The 17,501-nt window shown below is 34.0% G+C and overlaps 2 protein-coding genes across 2 annotated transcripts; both read right to left on the bottom strand.

The window, feature by feature from the left end:
- Positions 1 to 1,629: 1,629 nt before the first annotated feature.
- Positions 1,630 to 2,950, bottom strand: LOC108219491 (zinc finger protein ZAT5). The gene has a single exon (XM_017392967.2). The coding sequence runs from the start codon at positions 2,731 to 2,733 to the stop codon at positions 1,933 to 1,935; it is 801 nt and encodes a 266-aa protein (XP_017248456.1). The 5' UTR covers positions 2,734 to 2,950; the 3' UTR covers positions 1,630 to 1,932.
- Positions 2,951 to 11,281: 8,331 nt separating this feature from the next.
- Positions 11,282 to 16,655, bottom strand: LOC108219531 (superoxide dismutase [Cu-Zn], chloroplastic). Its single transcript, XM_017393024.2, has 8 exons — positions 16,336 to 16,655; positions 16,176 to 16,237; positions 16,011 to 16,050; positions 15,823 to 15,918; positions 15,415 to 15,446; positions 15,253 to 15,328; positions 15,050 to 15,103; positions 11,282 to 11,467 (listed from the first exon to the last, which is right to left on the bottom strand). Exons 1-8 carry the CDS (start codon positions 16,586 to 16,588, stop codon positions 11,442 to 11,444), a joined length of 639 nt encoding a protein of 212 aa, XP_017248513.1. The 5' UTR covers positions 16,589 to 16,655; the 3' UTR covers positions 11,282 to 11,441.
- Positions 16,656 to 17,501: the final 846 nt, after the last annotated feature.

The raw sequence follows: 17,501 nt of genomic DNA, 5'->3' as shown, positions 1-17,501 counted from the left end.
TGATTTTCACAGTATTAGCATGATGGTTGTGTAAGAAACATTGCTTTGACTGGTCACCGATGGCTTGCATTGCTAGTTGATACACTAGAACTGGGACATGATTCACATGTTTCATGACTACAATAGTAGTTTCTCTGATAGAAAGCCACTTTCAAAACTGTAAAGTGAGTTTATTGTGCCACTCTATAAACACATCCCTCAAATCATCTATTGTATGTTGAGCAGGGCATCCCACTTAAGTGAGATTATGTGCACATCTTGCATGATACTGTGATATATTGTTATGATTATTGTCTTCATGAAGCAAATTATTCAACATGGTGCATTTCATGCATCATGAGGGCTGCAAATTTATTATATTGCAGAATCTGAGGGCATTTTATATGTGCCTTCATATTTTAGTCTAAACTAGTAAACTCTGATATTAAAAGTTAGTACTGTAGCCAACTATCTGTGAAGATGACTTAAGACTTATATATTCCCAAGTATACTCTTTGTGGTATTTTATTTCCTTGGCTATCAATTTTGTTGCTCACCGCTTGTCAAGTTGCCCAGTTATTATATCGTTGACAACTGCTTATGCCTAAGATATTATCAACCTGAGGCAATCATGTTGACATTTTTGATAGAAGTTTGTACTCTCAGAGAGTGGACTGAGCTCGTCTTGCAATCGCAAGACGAGCTCATTCGCAGAAAGCTTCTAATAATCTTTTGAGTTAACTGAGTCATACTTTACTGAGATGAATCGTGGTCTTGCTCTTGCAATTTATGGTCTTTAAACACTGTATTATGCACACACACCATGGACAATCCACTGTATTCTCTACTACATAGTGCTTTCACACACTCCTAAACAAGTCTTAATCCACTTGATTAATGGACTTGAACTAACAAACACTCTGCTAATTAACTTGCACGCAACATGTATGAGAAACTAATTAAAGTTAGATTAGCACAAATTTGCTAAACAAACAGTATGATATGTGGGTCTAATTCTAAATGACACTTAAGTGTTAGATCTAGCCAGGCCATTCCCATCTGTTTGTATGTCATTTTTAGAGTTAGTTACATTCTTTAGAGGCAAAGGCTGGGCTGATTAGGTGTTGTATTAGGAATTGAGTGGACTACAAGGCTCAGGTGTGGTGAACCATCAACAAAACACTAGCTTTCATATTAGAATAACACCAAATATTAGGCCTTTTACATGAAGAATCTGATACATATCTCTGTGTACACATAACAAACACTTAGTAGTGGACTGGCCAGTGGCTACAGAGAGACTGAGAGAGAGAGAGAGAGAGAGATCCTTCCTATCCAATTGTTCTTGGCAAATAACGAAACAGACGTGCATGTATACGTACAAATATAAATTTAGTATAAAGAAAGAGTGGGGGTTGTTCTTTTTACCCCTATTATAATTATAAATGCAAGAAACAAGAAGAGGAACCTAATCCACGACTTTTGGTTGTGGTGCTACTCATGCCAAACAAACCCTTACCCATGCCACTATACACATCCTTCTCCCACTAACTAAGGAACCCATAAAATCTTTTACAAAAATAATTAGAAAATACAAGAAAAAGAAGATACCCCATGTTGTAACTCACTTTTCGTGAATGCAAGGCAACCATGAACACTAGCCACTTACTTACTCAAAGAACTTCAACAAGTAGCTCATCAACATGGGAACACCCTTTTGAAAACTTCCCCAACCGAATATTTTTATTTTATGACATTTGAATATTTGTACGGTTGTGTTAGATTACCCGTGTCGTTAAAATATCGACGAGTGTATCAGTTCCGCCCATCTTTAGACGCCGTGTTAGGAGCAGGACTTATTAGGATCGTCTGAGTATTAATACAATAAGAATTTACATCAATCAATTTCACTTGTATAAATCATAATATACTATACAACTCTGTTGCTTGTTCTTAGTAATGACAATCTACTAAGGCAGGTGCTGTGAATACAAATTGAAATTTCGAATCGAAATGATCATCCTCAGGTGCTGGCAGATTGAGATCCAGTTGCAGAAGATGGTTTCTTGGTTTTTGATCTTCATGATTCATCATAGTACTGTTAGGATTTGTTGTTGGAATTCTGTGTCTTCTCATGTGACCTCCCAAAGCTTGGCCTGACGAGAATTCGGAGCCACAGATAGAACACTCGTGAACTTTAGCCTTTTGTGGTGAGTTTGATGGACTCATCTTCTTGAAATTGAGTTCTTGATCTTCTTTATCGTGCAATATTGTTGTGATGAGGGCTTTCTTTTCGTCGAGATTGTTTTTAGGCTTCTTGTGGCTTGCGCGGTGACCCCCAAGAGCTTGAAACGAAGGGAAGCTTCGGTTACAAGTCTTGCATTCGTAGGCCTCAGACTCTGTTTTTCTTGAATTCTCGCTGAATTTCTGACTATGGAACTTTTTAGTATAATTCTCATCGTTATGATCTTGTTTCAGGTTGAAGCTACTGCCGCTCTGTGCCAAGAGAATCAAACAATTCGCCATATCTTCATCTTCTTCCGTGGAGGCAGAGTTTTCGCAGCTCTGAGGGGTGAGCACAGAAGAATAACCATCATTTTCCTGATATCTGTCTCCACCGCTTGAGGAGGTAGAGGTGGTGGTGCAAGGCCTTGGACGTTTGGTACGTTTTCCGCGGATGATCTGCCTCTGCGCCTCCTCCATGATGAAGTCTTGTGATGAGGTTTCCATGTCAAAGGCAAGAACACTACTCATAGTACTAGTTAAAATGTGTAGAGTAGAGTGTGTGCTAATGTTTGCAAGTAGTAGAAGTGAAGTGTGTGGAAAGTGACTAAGAAAGGGAGGTAATAGATGAGGAAAATGAGAAGGTGATATGTGAGTATGTGACTGTGGGCTTTGCTTTATATATATAGTGAGTGATGAAGCTTTGTTTGGAGTCAAATTTAGAGCCTTTCCTTGTTCAACACTTGTTGTGGATGTGGCTTCTGATTGTGCACCAGTTTACTTGCCTTTCCTATTATCATTCACTTAAATACATAATATCCGAAAATAAATATTATAAAGTGATATGCTATTAAGTATATAGTTAGAAATGACCAAATTAGACCACCCAACCTAACAGCTTGACACGAATTCGATCCGTAAAATATGAATTCGTGTTGGGTTAAATTTTTGACTCGAGTATATCAACTTGATTCGATATTCGAATTTGTCAACTGTGATCTGGATTGTTGCGTCTCCTTCTATCATGAAGAATTACCCGTAAAGTATAACAAAAATATTGTATTTTTACAATTTTTAGGATTTGTGTGGAATATAATCCATATATATATGGTCTAATTTTGTAGTACAAAGAAGAAGAAATTGGGATATAATTGATGGTAGAGTAATAGGAATGGTGAAAATAAATGATAAGGGGGGCGTTGGAAAGAGAAGTTTGGTGGTAACGTTTTAAGTAGGTTTCATATAGTTGTCCTTTAATTAGTGAATGAAATTGCAAGTCGACCCATAAGCTCAACCAGTAAAGCTATCGACGGCACGTTAATTGTATGCCCTCACTCTTTCATTCCCTTCCTTCCGCACCTTAAAGTAAAATATTATCAACTTCAGTTCTTAAATTCTTACTATCTTTCTAGTTTTCAACTTTGACGAATTATTTGTCTTGATCTTCAGTTTAAAAGTAGTCATGTTAATTTTGGTGGGGGAATAAGAACCTTAATTTATACCATAGTACCGACTAAATTTCAAAATTTGTTATATATTTTTTAAAATCTTGGTTTCAGTTAGATATTAATGGACAATTATTTTTCTCGTTTTTGTTATTTTTAGAATTCCGGTTCTGAAACTGATTAATTTATTATAGTCCAAGAATTATATTCATATTACAAGTATATCCGATTGTTGGAAAATATCGATTTTAATATGGGTTTTCAGAAGTCAAGCTGAGGTGAGTTGTGTTTAAGTGTCAATTAATGATCCTTTTCAACGGAAAGATGTTAATAAAAAAATAAGCTAAGAGGAGAGGACGAGAGGTCGAGATGGCTTTTGAGCAATGCCAATAACTTTTATTCGCAGATGTCATACGTTATGTCCTTGTTATTGAAACGGAATCAGAATTTCAAATGAATTCTTTAAATTTTTATTTAAGAGTCGGAAAAGATGCAATACAGTTATAAAAATCTGTAGAATTTAAAACAAAAGAATATACTAATTTAGAAAAAAAATTAAGTGGGAATGGAGGATATGACGTGATTCGGCTATCGAATATGCATCTGTGGAAAAGTTGGGAATAAACCCAAGTATTTCCACCCCTCTCTCAGCTGCATATATCTGCAATTGTGACCATTCATGCCACCGCCCAACTGTTAGGCAACGTTTTGAGTACCAGTTACGTTCTGAGTACCAGCTTAGGCTCTGTTTGGAAGTGCGGTTAAAAATTGTTGTGCTGTCAGAAAAAATGCTGGTAAAATAAGTGCTGTTGTAGAAATCAGATAACTGTTTGGTAATTTTTTGATATTTACCTATTTTGAGTTATAATATTAAAAAAAATAATGTTTTTGGTGAGGTTTTATAATGAAATCTATAACAGCATTCTGCAAAAGCTGAAAAGCAGGTTTTTTCCAAAAGCATGGGAGGACCTGCTTTTTCAAACAGCTGCTGTTCGGAAAAGCTGCTTTTCGATTTACCAAACAGTTTTTCACCTGCTTTTCAGCAAAAAGCTGCTGTTGCTGTCTGCAACAGCAACCCAACCCCAAACAGTACCTTAACTGATTAGTTTATTAGCTCTGTACTGTTGTATTTTCTACTTCTCCATTTCCCGGGCGCGTTTGGGTTAATGTTTGATTTAACCACCTAAAAGAATTAAATTTTGTATTCCATACCATCAAATAACTAATCTAAACACTAATGTATGAGATTTAGGTTCCGATTCTTGTTAATTGAACTCATTAACCATGAACCAAACACCCCCTGATATATACTTATGACATATGACTTAATTCCTCTCGTATGAGAGTAGAGTATAAATTGGAGATCGAATTTTAATTGTTTTTATATTTTAGTGGTTGAAATTCAAATTTATAATATAATGATTATGTATTGTTTTGAGGCGTCCAAAGGCCATTTTTGTAGAAAAAATTATTATTTTTTCCCTTGGAAACCAATTTTTAACCATAAAATAATTTTAAACCATCTTGCTGTAAATTTGAAATTACGACCATTATAATATAAAGATATATAGAATGGGCCACCAATTTGCATCCTATTCTATTAAAATTGTTTTCTTTTAACTTAACTATGCAGATTCTGTGACACAAATTGCACTGATTTTAACTGATACCGCAAAGAAAAAACAGAAATTTGTGATTGCCATAGGCTGTTCCACCAACTTTTGTTTGCCAAGAGTAATTATACCTTTATGAAACTCCAAATACTAACCCCTGCCAAATGAACAACTTAAAATACATCTTATTCACTAAGCAATACTATTATAATTACACTCCAGCGCAAATACACACTCATATTCCTCGACATGGTGGTAGGTGATGCTCATTATTCTTGTATGTTGCATTATTAATTAAAAAGAAATTATAAAGTCATCAAGGGCAGTTTTGTATGGGAAAATGAGGGGCTGCTTCATATTCATGCAGATACCAGTTCTGAGCTTCGGAAGGACAGAAACAGGCTGCTAAAACATGCTCAATAACATTCTTGTTCATATTATATGAATGATATGAACGATGATAAATGATAAATTTATGATTATTTTTAGCTGAAACACATAATTCCCGAAAAGGATTTGGTTCTCTGACAAATAATAAAATTATGATTATTTTTACTGTTGTAATTTGCCTTATTTGGATAGTCATGTATATTAGAAATTTTTACTTTTTACTACAAGAGATGAAAATAAACTATTACAGACGAAAATGCTGGGTATCTCAAAAAAAAAAATCTAATTTTTTCCCCAATCCAATTGACAGTATATGGTTGACTTCCTTTCGCACTAATAATAATAGGACTCCTGTATGCATAGTTGCATACCAATCAACTAATTAAAAAATGTCATATGTCCGTCACGTCATTTGGGGAAAAAAAATTGGAAACGGATTTTGGGGGAATCAGTCATAGATTATATGTCTAGTGAATTATTAGTATTTCTTTTTAACAAGTTTAGTGATTATAAATGGATTATATTAATTAGCAGAAAACATGAAATCATTATCTTCGAACCCTGCCATGTCAGTGGGTGTTAGCGACATCCTCGAAACGATTTACTCCCTCCATCCCAGTGAATTATATACCGTTTTCTTTTTGGGATGTCCCACCAATCGTATACATTTCAAAAGTAGTAAACTTTTATAATATAAAACATCATTGCACCAACTAATTTCTTTCGCTATCTCCATTTTATAATAATATAAACACTATTACGCCCACTACTTTATCTCAAATCTATTATTGAATATAAATGAATCCCATCACTGTATCTACTTTTTATCTAACTTTACTCATTTCTTATCCAATTTCTTGGTCTCCGTGTCTCAACCATTTGTATACAAATGGCTGGGACGGAGGGAGTACTAGATTAGGTACGGTTAATAATAAATTGAAAGGAGTATTTAGTATAAGTGGATATATTTTAGATATTTATAGAATAATATGTAGTGGTCAATTGAAACAAATTTATTGAATCAATGCTCTGTTCATTAGATGAACTGCATGTTCTTTTGGATACTAATTTTTCCTTTCCGAATAATTTATTGTAAATATCAATCATTTCCTTGAAGAATTAATAAGATGATAGAGCTATTAATCATTTCATCCATATGTAATAATGTCAATGTACTGGTTTGTTGTAGTAACAACATAATAATCGTATATGAGTAGAAAGTGGTGAACAGTTGACCTACGTATATAAAAAAAAGGGATAAAGGTGATGTACTATTACTTGTAAGCACACTAGCTACGCAGTAGTATGTGGTAGTATATTATAATGCATTGCTTATAATCAATTTGGATTATTGTATAGATTCAACTTATATACAATTCGAACCGGGGCAACTGCAAGTCTGGACTGGTGCAGATAGTAGACATTACCAGATAATATCAATGATTGCAGATGATGCAGTTAGGTTATTAATATCGGATCCGATTTTCTGATAAGTGATTATTACAGCAAATAATCTGTATTTTCTTATAATCGTGAAGTTTAAAACAGAAACACGTTTGCCTTTCACAATAAAATTTCATTTATAATTTGTCGCTAGTTTTATAAAAAGCGGAAATCGGATTTAATCAATGAAGTCATGAAACAAGAATTAATCGAAGATTAATCAGATTGATCGGAGATTAATCAAAGATTTAGTCAGTTCAACGAGTTACGGAATATGGATTAGTCGATGATTAATTGTGATTAATCACCGATTTTTAGAACATTTATCCATTTTGCCCCAGAAATAAGTTATTTATTTTCATAAAACAGATAAACCAACCATACCCTGTATTAGCAATTTAGCATCGACTTCTCTTCAGGTCACCTGGCAAAGCTGAAGTTTGTTAGAACAGAAAGGATGACGCAGGAACAGCCTCATGAGTCATGAGTCATGATCAAATTTGTGTGTTAACTCCGTCGAGATAAAATTGATATAAAACTGAACGGTACGGTTCGATGTCAACATATAATATAAATGTTAAAATGGACGGTTTGATGTTAAAGTATAATATAAGATATTGATAAATAAATTACTGTTTTGACATTTTCAAATTTTAAAACACGATTCAATATGAAAGTGTAACATAAGATATTCATAAATTATTTTTTTAACACTTTTAAATTTTTCAAAGATCTACTAGGTCAGTGGTCCTCTCGGTGGAAATTTTCCTTCGAGTGGGGATGGGGAAACGGTTGAGGTCGGAATCAGTGACCCTTTAGATCAAAAAAATTGCAGAAGACTGTGTTTTCACTGGACAACTCTCACACTCGTGAATGATATACTTAACAAAAATGTTGAGGAGTTTCTAGTTGGACAAAATTTGTTGGTAAATTTGAAGTTGAACAAAAGTGATGAGTAACAAGTTGGTATAGTTGGGTATGTGACAGTGTGAGTGAAGTAAGAAGTAAGGTGGGAATAATGCATGGCCACCACCAACTATAGCCTCTGTCTGTTTGCTGATAAATTGGTGGTGCTGGTGGCACGTAAAGTGTTAATGTTGCTCTTGTACACAGATCATTATTATCACTTGCTAACTAATTGTTTGTTAGCTCATTAATGACTCCACTTTGTGCATTAGATCTACCCGAACCAGCCGTATCAAACTCTGCAAATTATTCATTCATTTATTTCTTTGTTTTCTGCTCTAAAATACTTTAGAAATAGTAGTACAGTATGCCAGAGGATTCATGACTCCTTTCTGATTTCGATAGACTCGACTTGATTCGGTTCATTTACGTTATTAAAGCAAAATCAAATACATGACATGTGTGTAGATTTCACACAGATACGGTTTATTTAGAGAGTAGAGAACTATTATTGAAAACAGATAACTAAGATCTGATAATGGAAGCACAAACTTAATTATAAATTGGTCAACTATACATTATTCTCAGTTATACCAACTATTAAGTGGTGGATCACTTACTAGTCATTACTGCTGCAACCACAAGTTTAGACTAGTGCATGTATTAAGGGATTCAAGCCAAAAGGCAATCCAAACAATCTTTTTGCTTTTTCACCCTATTTTCCACAGATTTGCATCTCTACTATAATACTCAAAACCTTTTGGTACTTTTCCTTCATTTCTTTATTAAGTCTAAATATCAAAATGAAAATACACATAACACTTGGTTGATTGGTTAATAATTGACTCCATCTTTTAACACAAAAAAAGTTAACATATGAAATTAACGGTAAGTAAGATCTGCGTACATTTTACGTTCTTCACGTTATCATAACTTCTAAACGTAAAGAACCACAAATACATGTTTTTGGCAAATTTTAAGGAAGAAAATATGTGAACTTGATTCACTACCCCTTAGGTTTACTCAATCTACACTCTACTCAACAAGAATGTAAAAAAGTCTCTTTAGATTCATGAAAAGAGATGAACTTGTGAAGTGCAAGCCACCATTTTTACTGAGAAATTTCTCACCAGAAAAATACCAGATGTTTATATTAATTTCAGCAAATCACTTAATAGAAAGTAGTTAGCTTGCTTGCTTACTAATTAAATAACTTCATGCCTGCATTGTAAACCAACTTTATGCCAACTCCATTACCTAATAAACACCTATGAGCCAGCAGTGGCTGCATTAGATTAGAATACAACCACTAGTAAGCACTCACACAGTTGGCTCGTGAATGAAAGTTAGGAAAAAGCTTAACCTAACTCATCACCCTTATCTGCCAGATTACATGAGGAAATAGCTAGCTAAGTTTGCTATGCCGTGACGGCATGACATACGTGCTCTCGCTATATTTTTCTCAAGAATCCATTGATAACGAGTATAAATAACGGACTCATGTACATACACAAGTTTCGTTCATTCTTAACATCTTATTAACAAGATAAAAGAGACCAGTATACGCAGATTTCACCCATAAATGCAATTTGAACCTCTTCAAATTTACAGTTATAGGTACAATTTGCCCCTTCACAATCATGAGGGCTTGGCCACTAGTTTCCACTTGCAGTACTTGCACTTTTTTAAATAAAGAAGAAATACATAGCAATCCAGATAGACAAGAACAAATATCCGGAAAGGCAAAAAAAATCCTAAACAATAGAAGTAAACAGGATTACTACACAAAACACCTAGAAGCAAACGAAATCCAGAAAGAACTAAAAGAAAAGTAAAGATCCAAGACAGCAACAGGCACCACCAAGCGCCAAAAGCAACCACAAAATTGATTACAAGCGGTGATCTAAGATTCTCCAATACTTTTGTTCCTACAAAGTCATTTCTCTTCTTTACAACACACCATGTTTGGCAAATTTATCTGCAATCTCATTGGCTTTTAAAGTACCAGATATTCATGATATCCTCCAATCCAATTCTCAGACCATTGAAATCCACATTTCAGCAGTTGTTTTGAGGGACCAAGTTCCAATGGATGATAATTGATTTTCGTCTCCTTTTGGTTTGTAAATTTGAGAATCTTTGTTTCTTCTCCATACTCTTAATTCAGAGTCGCAATCTCAGACACGACCCGAAACCCGACACGAACCGGACCCAATCCGAAGCTCGATTCATTGAGCCAGAAACCCGAGAGTGATCCGAAAATCACCCGATTGACCCGAAATGGACCCGAAATTAAAATTTCATTTCTAATAATTTCAATTTTCAGTTTTATTCAATTTTAAGTGATTTTAGGTTGACCCGAAATCTACCCGATTGCTGACACGAACACGACCCGTTACCCGAAATTGCCACCCCTACTCTTAATCTCTTATGCCATTCTTATAAAAAAAAAAAAAAAATCTCGCTTCAATCTTGTTATTAGATTATAAATTTAGTACAATAGCATTAAGAGAAGTATAATTTATGGCAAAAAAAATAAAATAAAAAAGAGAAGTATAAAAGCCTTCAAAGAACGCACTGGGTCTAACTTCGTGGAAGCTTAGGCAAATTTATTTACATAATTCCAATCTAATGTTGATATAATCGACCATAATAATCTAACAATTCCAATCACATTATTGCAAGTACTTTAGTAATATGCAGATATTAGATACAATTAAATTGATAAAAGTGACATTTTATTATTACTTAAACAGATGTATATATCTTTTGGTTAGAAGAAAACTAAAGCAGGAAATAAGAACAATGTATTACAAAATAAGCAAGCTAAGTTCCTGACTTACTGTTAGTGCTAAGGTTAGTCAGTTGATTAAGTGGGTACAATAAATGTCACTACCAAATTCTACCTAAAGCATGATCACATTAGAAGAAAATTAGCAATGCTAAGCTAAGAGTTAAAGACTTAAGAGTACTCCCACTTGCTAAAATCATCATAAACACAAAAAACAAAATAATAAGTATTAGACACGATGAGGGACAAAACAGAAATAAACATTTTCTGAGTATAGTACAAAATTATAAAAAGCATAATAGTCCCTGTTTTTTCTTTAAATATATGTACATCAAAGTTTGGTAAGAATTAACAGATGATCCTCAAGTCATGAATTTTATTGAGCAGTCAAATTTTATATTATTAAAAAAAATATGGGTCTCAAGCACAACTTAAAACTTAAAAGTCTTTACTTTTTGGACTGTTCGTAAAGAATTGATAGGCCAACTCCATGAAGCACCGAAATATTTATTACTTAAGAAAGTTTCACAAAAGTACATGCCAAATACATGTTTGCTCAACAAGATGTAAAATAAATTCAGTATTACTAATATTAAACCTAATATTAGCTTCTCGCAGAATCATTTGTTCCAGTAAAACCTGGTATCATCATCATACAGGAGTGAGACCTAACACACCTGCATTCAAAAGGGTGAAGACAAATTTAGAGAACATATGTGTTGGCAATGTTACAAAAGACAGAAAAAATGCTATACTAAGCATGGTGTTGCAACAAGACAACGATGGCAGGAAAGTGTGAGAAAAACCAAATCCATATCATGTTGCCCTAGTTTGACCGTCTCCAAATATGATCTAGGATTTGCAGCAAATATCAAATAACAAAGCAAGGCCTCCTAAAGAAATCCGTATGATGATCACTGCTTATTATACCAAACTTAAAGTCGGCAGAGGGGTTGGGGGGTATTTAGCGCCACAAATAGATAATCTAGTTACTGATTCCACATCAAATCCATCTAAACACCCGAACTCGACATCATGGGCCAGATAAAAGGAGTAAAGGACCTGCTGCTGCCACCATCATTTTGCTTTCTTTGGTTACCAGCTCATGACAAAATATAACGTGTATGGTTAATATTCCCTGACTTCTAGTTTGTTGCAACTTGAAATTTAAGAGAATACCATACCATACTTAAAAGACTTGTATCGAAGACTTTCCCGTTTCAACTGATTGCAAGTAACACTATATTTCAAGGATAAGGAATTGAATCAAGGAAAAGCCCACAACAAACATGTCAAAAAGTCGTAGGACCTAGAAAGAAGTATCCTGTTTACAACTCTTAATTATTAATTGGACTTGCTACGAGCACTATATGAATATACGAGCACTATATGAATATAAAACTTACTATAAATATTTAAATAAAATTTGATTATATGTATTAATACTAGTGCAGGCAATGGCCACTGTCAGCCTATCTGTAACCACATACATGATCATACCTATATTTAGTTTGTTCATGATGAATACTAGATATATAGGCTTCAAAAATTACAGCACTGTGTACAAATGATTAGCCAAGAACAATTGCTGCTAGCCACAAGTCATATTAAATACAAGCCCTCTGATTCTTTCAGAATTCTAAACCTCCATGCTGCAGAGTGGAGAACAGCAGTAAGAGGAAAGAAAATTTATAGATTTTTGTTTTTTTATAGGTTTTAAGGATTTGAATTTCGCAAAGGATTTTACCTTCCCATGCTGATAATGCGTCCGTTTTACTAGGGGCATATTTAAAAAACCACAATATTATTCTATTACTTATAAAATAGTGGTAGTGAATAGGGATTCATTATTCCTTAAGAATGTGTGATCAAGGTCACATGTTTTGAATGATGGAGAACTGATGAAATCCTAAGACCATAAAATGTAAAATTGATGCAGTTAGTGGTCTAAGTTTATTCCTCCATAAGCAAGAAGACATTATTTTTATGTCATGCAGTATACAGAAAAGAATTAGATGCATAATAGTTTTACTTTCACACCAAGAATTATATACAATTCCTCTAAGGTAAGAGAAAAGATTGATCTTCAAAAAGGTAATAGAATATGAATATCAAAGGAAGTTACGGAACTGATAAGGACGTGGGAACTAAAAAAATTAAACTGGCTAGCAGCTTGGCATAGTGCAAGTCCTTTCTAATGTGCTAAACAAGTGTGCTGCTAGCCTGCTACTTCTCAGATGTGGTGTGGGCTTGGATGCTGATGACACATAGATCAAAGCATAAACTTAGAGGTCCTTAATATAAATGCTGGAAATTGACTTGATTACAAACAGCTTAACTGTGAAATGGGTTGTTCATCAAATGCAATTGTTCTTCGTATAATCAAGTAAACTACGGATGTATTAATGCATATCTTGTCCTGGCATTCAAATTTAGTATACAAATAAGTACCTATAAATCTTGCTTGATTCAAGATTCAAATTTAGAATAGAAATTGGAATTCGACTTCACAACAACTCAGAGGAATCGAAATGACGACTGAAGATGGATGATATGGACATGGACAGATGATATGATGGCGAGAACTTGCCATAGCTTCAATAATGACATTTTGCAATTCTATAATCCAAGACCAGCAAAGTAGACACAATAAGTCTGATGAAACAAATTTAAACTTTAAAACCCACTTAACCACAGGAGACTAGTTATTCTGCCAACCTAAACTCTATACACATAAATGAATCATTAATAGTTGAACAATATCATAATGTAATAGATTTCTGGTACTTCAATTTTTCTACAGAGTACATAATTTTGGCAACCCCTATATTTTAATTATGCCTCTGCATGGCTTATGGAGGATCCAAAGTTCTAATTTTGTGTTTCAATTTTTCAAAGAACCGAAAAGCTGACAAATCATTTTCTTAACATATTGGCAACTTAGAATATATAAACTTTTTGTTGCATACCATTTTATTTCATAGGGAGCTCTGGCCAACAAGTCACTGATATAAAGGCACAAGAGTTGTCAGTTGAGGGACTTGATTTAGCCATGACTAATGTCTACAAATCATCTCAGTATCAACAAAAATCTAGTGAGTCACCAAACCAAGAAGTAGAACAGAATTTAAAGTCATCCTTCGCAATGGTTGCAGAAGTATCAAGAATGATGAAGTCCGATGATATGGAGGGTCAAAAGATCTATAACTGTGCTAAAATGTCTCAAATCAACTGAGAAGATGGTAAATCCTCTTCCACAATAAGTGGCCTACTTTGCTACTTTACGACTGATTTTAAAAGATATCCCATCCAGCAGGCCCACCAACGAGATGAGGGTACAGTACGTAGAAGAACTTAAGCAAAATTCATGTTAATCAATCATTAACCTCTAGAAACATCACACTAAACTCTTGCCATTTACAGATAATAACAATATTTAAGCCCGGGCTTGATGAAGGAATCAATGCTACATTTCAACTAAAAAGAGTAAGCTTATGACACTACTGGACAAGAGTTGTGTGTTATCTACTAATAATGTTCCCCCTGAACTAATATAAAGATATTTTATTTTCAGTATATATAACAACTATGATGATTAAAGCCTTTGCTAATTCCACAACCCTGCAATGTTTGGCAGAAGCAAAAAAGAAAGAACAAAAAACTCTGGCTTCAATATGTATAAACATTCTATGCCAAAACTTGTGACTGGATGTTCTCCAGCTCTAGTATATGTATATACATTAACTAATCAGGGACAATTAAAATCTTAAATACAATTTAGCAAAAAAAAATCTTAGATACAAGCAATGTCAAATCATTTGACGCGCGTATGGTCACTTGGTCACACCCACATGGCCACATACCGATATAAAATGGCATTCTTCACAATGCAATTGCTTGCTCAAAGAAAGTAGATAAAAATCATGTACATTTGTTGGAGAAACAAACTATATATTAACAGAGTTACATATTCTGGAGAAGAAAGCCAATCTCTTAATAGATATGCATGTTACATAAATATATCATAAACCGCCCTCATTTCTATTTAGCCACAATGTATACATTATAGCACCAACATATAGCAAAACGGATAAGACATGTAAAGTAGTTGAGTCGAATTCTGTCATATAAGTATATCATTATCTATTATATCATTAATAACACAGCAAAATTACCAGGTATTATACACACAATAAGAATGCAAGGGAAAAAAAAGTAGTAAATTGGAAATTAGCAATAACGGGGTGCATATTTCATACCGCATGCCAGTCTACCTCCTGCATTGCCGGTGGAAAGGCTAAGCTCATGACCACCTATATAAATACCAAATGCATGTGAGAACGTGGAACAAGAAATAATTGCCCACTGAAAATAAAATGAATCTAGTCCCATACATAACATCCTCAAACCAATATATAAGACCAGTACAGAAGAAATTCAACATGAGAAAAGACACTATTACCCTTTCCAAGATCATCCTCAAGTTCATGAACTACCAATGCTCTTCCAATCACTGCATTTGGCCCACTAAGTGGTATCTACATATCACATTTTAATATAACTAAGCAGAAGAATTAACAGTGCATATCAAAGTATATATATATACTAAGGTCTTAAGCAATACCTGTGTATCCACAATTGTTGCCTCTGCCACACCTGCATTGTTTAGATAAAGGCAATTTATCAGTAACGAATAACTTCTTTAAACAATGTTGTGACTGGCACACAGAATTGGACCCGAATGAATGCTCAAATTTGATTATGAGCATAATTTATGATATTAGTTTCAACGTTTAAAGAGCACCGGCAATAATCACTTTGATCATCAAAATTACTTCAAATAAATCAGAATATCACAGTTAGCATATTAATTAAGTACAGGGTCTCTAAGTAATTAACTTTATCGTGCTGTTTCAGATTCAAATAAATTACAATGCCAGAGGTATAGGAAGCCATCTATTGAATCTAATTTTACAAAATCCGAGTCCTTAATAACCAGTCTGAGCAAAGAAGAAACGAAGTAGTCCATTACCATCGGCATTAGCAATAATGTTTCCCAGGTCACCCGCATGACGGACTTCATCTTCAGGAGCACCATGTGTCAATCCTTTAGGATTGAAATGTGGTCCTGCAGTACCAAATCACATTCAATCAAAATTACATCCACAAAAAACACAAAATTTGACAAATCAAATCCATAAAAGCATAACAAAGTCAAACCTGTTGACATACACCCATTTGTAGTATCCCCAAATTCATGCTACACAATAACCAAAACAAATACAAATACATTAAAAATCCAAACTTTATTCAATATCTTTAAAACAATTACAAAAAGCCCAAATCTTTAAATACCAAACCAATAAAAATCCAAACTTTACTTACTAAATGAAACCCATGAGGCCCTGGAGTAAGTCCAGTAATCTTCACATTCACTGTAGTTGGACCTAAAAAGCAAAACCCCCCAACACAATCATCATCTCTATCTATACACACACTCAAACAATACATACACACATAAAAAACACACATAAAACTGAGATACCATCATCATCTTGAGTGAGAGTAACAACCCCTTCAACAGTAGAAGTGCCCTTGAGAACTGCAACAGCTTTCTTGGTGGCAGCAACTACAGTGAGTGGCTTATATGGGCCAGCAGAAAGAGAGAGTGACAGAGGGGTGATTTTGAGAGATGGGCCATGAAATGAAGTGGACAGAAATTTAGGATTAGGGTTTGAGAGAGGGAATAGAAGAGATTGAGATGGGGTGGTCAAAGAGAGAAGAGTGTTTGTTGCCATTGTCCAAGTTGAGTTGCTGCAGACTGGTGAGTACTAGGATGTGTTTGTTGATAAAATGATAATGTTATATGTCAATTATATGGTGTGCTTGATACTTGCTTCTTGTTGTTTCTGGTCCTTTCTTCTTTTTCAAATAATCGAAAAAATGTTTTTGAAATAAATAATATTATGTGATATAAAAAGTGTTAATTCATTTCTAAATACTTAATTGTAAAAGTTATAAAATTTATTCAAAATAATGTTATTTTGCGTAATAAGATGAGGTAAATATAGTCATTATCTACATGACTATGAACCTATTCATAAATTTAAAATAATGAATTCTATATTATATTGACTTAATATGATAAATACATAATTAAAAATTCTGTTTGAATAGTTTTATAGTATAAGTGAATTTTAAATTATTGTAAATAATAATAAAAACAAAATCGGTAAGTAATTTTATTGAGTGATAAAACTAATTCTTAATAAAGATCATAAATAAATAATTAAAAAAAATAGATTCTACAAGCTTCAAACTCAGGTACCAATCTTAAACTCGTTTTTATTATTCACTACTCAGATAGAGCATAGTTACATAGGACACGGTTCGATACGAAACGCGGTATGAATTCAGATACGGGGTACATTACTTTGATTGTTTTCGATACGAGGGAACGGGTGGGTACGATGGAACGTATGGGTACAAGGAAACGTATGGGTATGCCGGAACGTATGGGTACCAGATTTCATATATTTACTAGTGTTGATAAATTGGCGATAACTGAAACTTGGTGTACCAGTGACCGTGCAAGAGTTAACACTTGAATCAACTTCCTCTGCACCATCATATTATTTATCATCTAGTGAACTCTCTGGGATACAATTATAAATTTTGGATATAATATGACATTAACAACTAGTAAAAAAG

The sequence above is a fragment of the Daucus carota genome, chromosome 4 (genome assembly GCF_001625215.2).
Source record: "Daucus carota subsp. sativus chromosome 4, DH1 v3.0, whole genome shotgun sequence".
NCBI classification, from domain to species: domain Eukaryota; kingdom Viridiplantae; phylum Streptophyta; class Magnoliopsida; order Apiales; family Apiaceae; genus Daucus; species Daucus carota.
Note: the sequence above shows the minus strand (reverse complement) of the source record. Positions and strands in the feature narration are given on the sequence as shown.

Bases quoted from the DNA above. Each gene is read 5' to 3' on its own strand.
- LOC108219531 (XM_017393024.2), bottom strand. From the start codon at position 16,588: ATGGCAACAAACACTCTTCTCTCTTTGACCACCCCATCTCAATCTCTT. The intron at 15,329-15,414 runs GTATTGCTTAAG...TGTGATATGTAG, and splicing joins CAACAATTGTGGATACACAG to ATACCACTTAGTGGGCCAAA. The intron at 11,468-15,049 runs GTATGAAATATG...TTTTGAATGCAG, and splicing joins AGGAGGTAGACTGGCATGCG to GTGTGTTAGGTCTCACTCCT.
- LOC108219491 (XM_017392967.2), bottom strand. From the start codon at position 2,733: ATGAGTAGTGTTCTTGCCTTTGACATGGAAACCTCATCACAAGACTTC.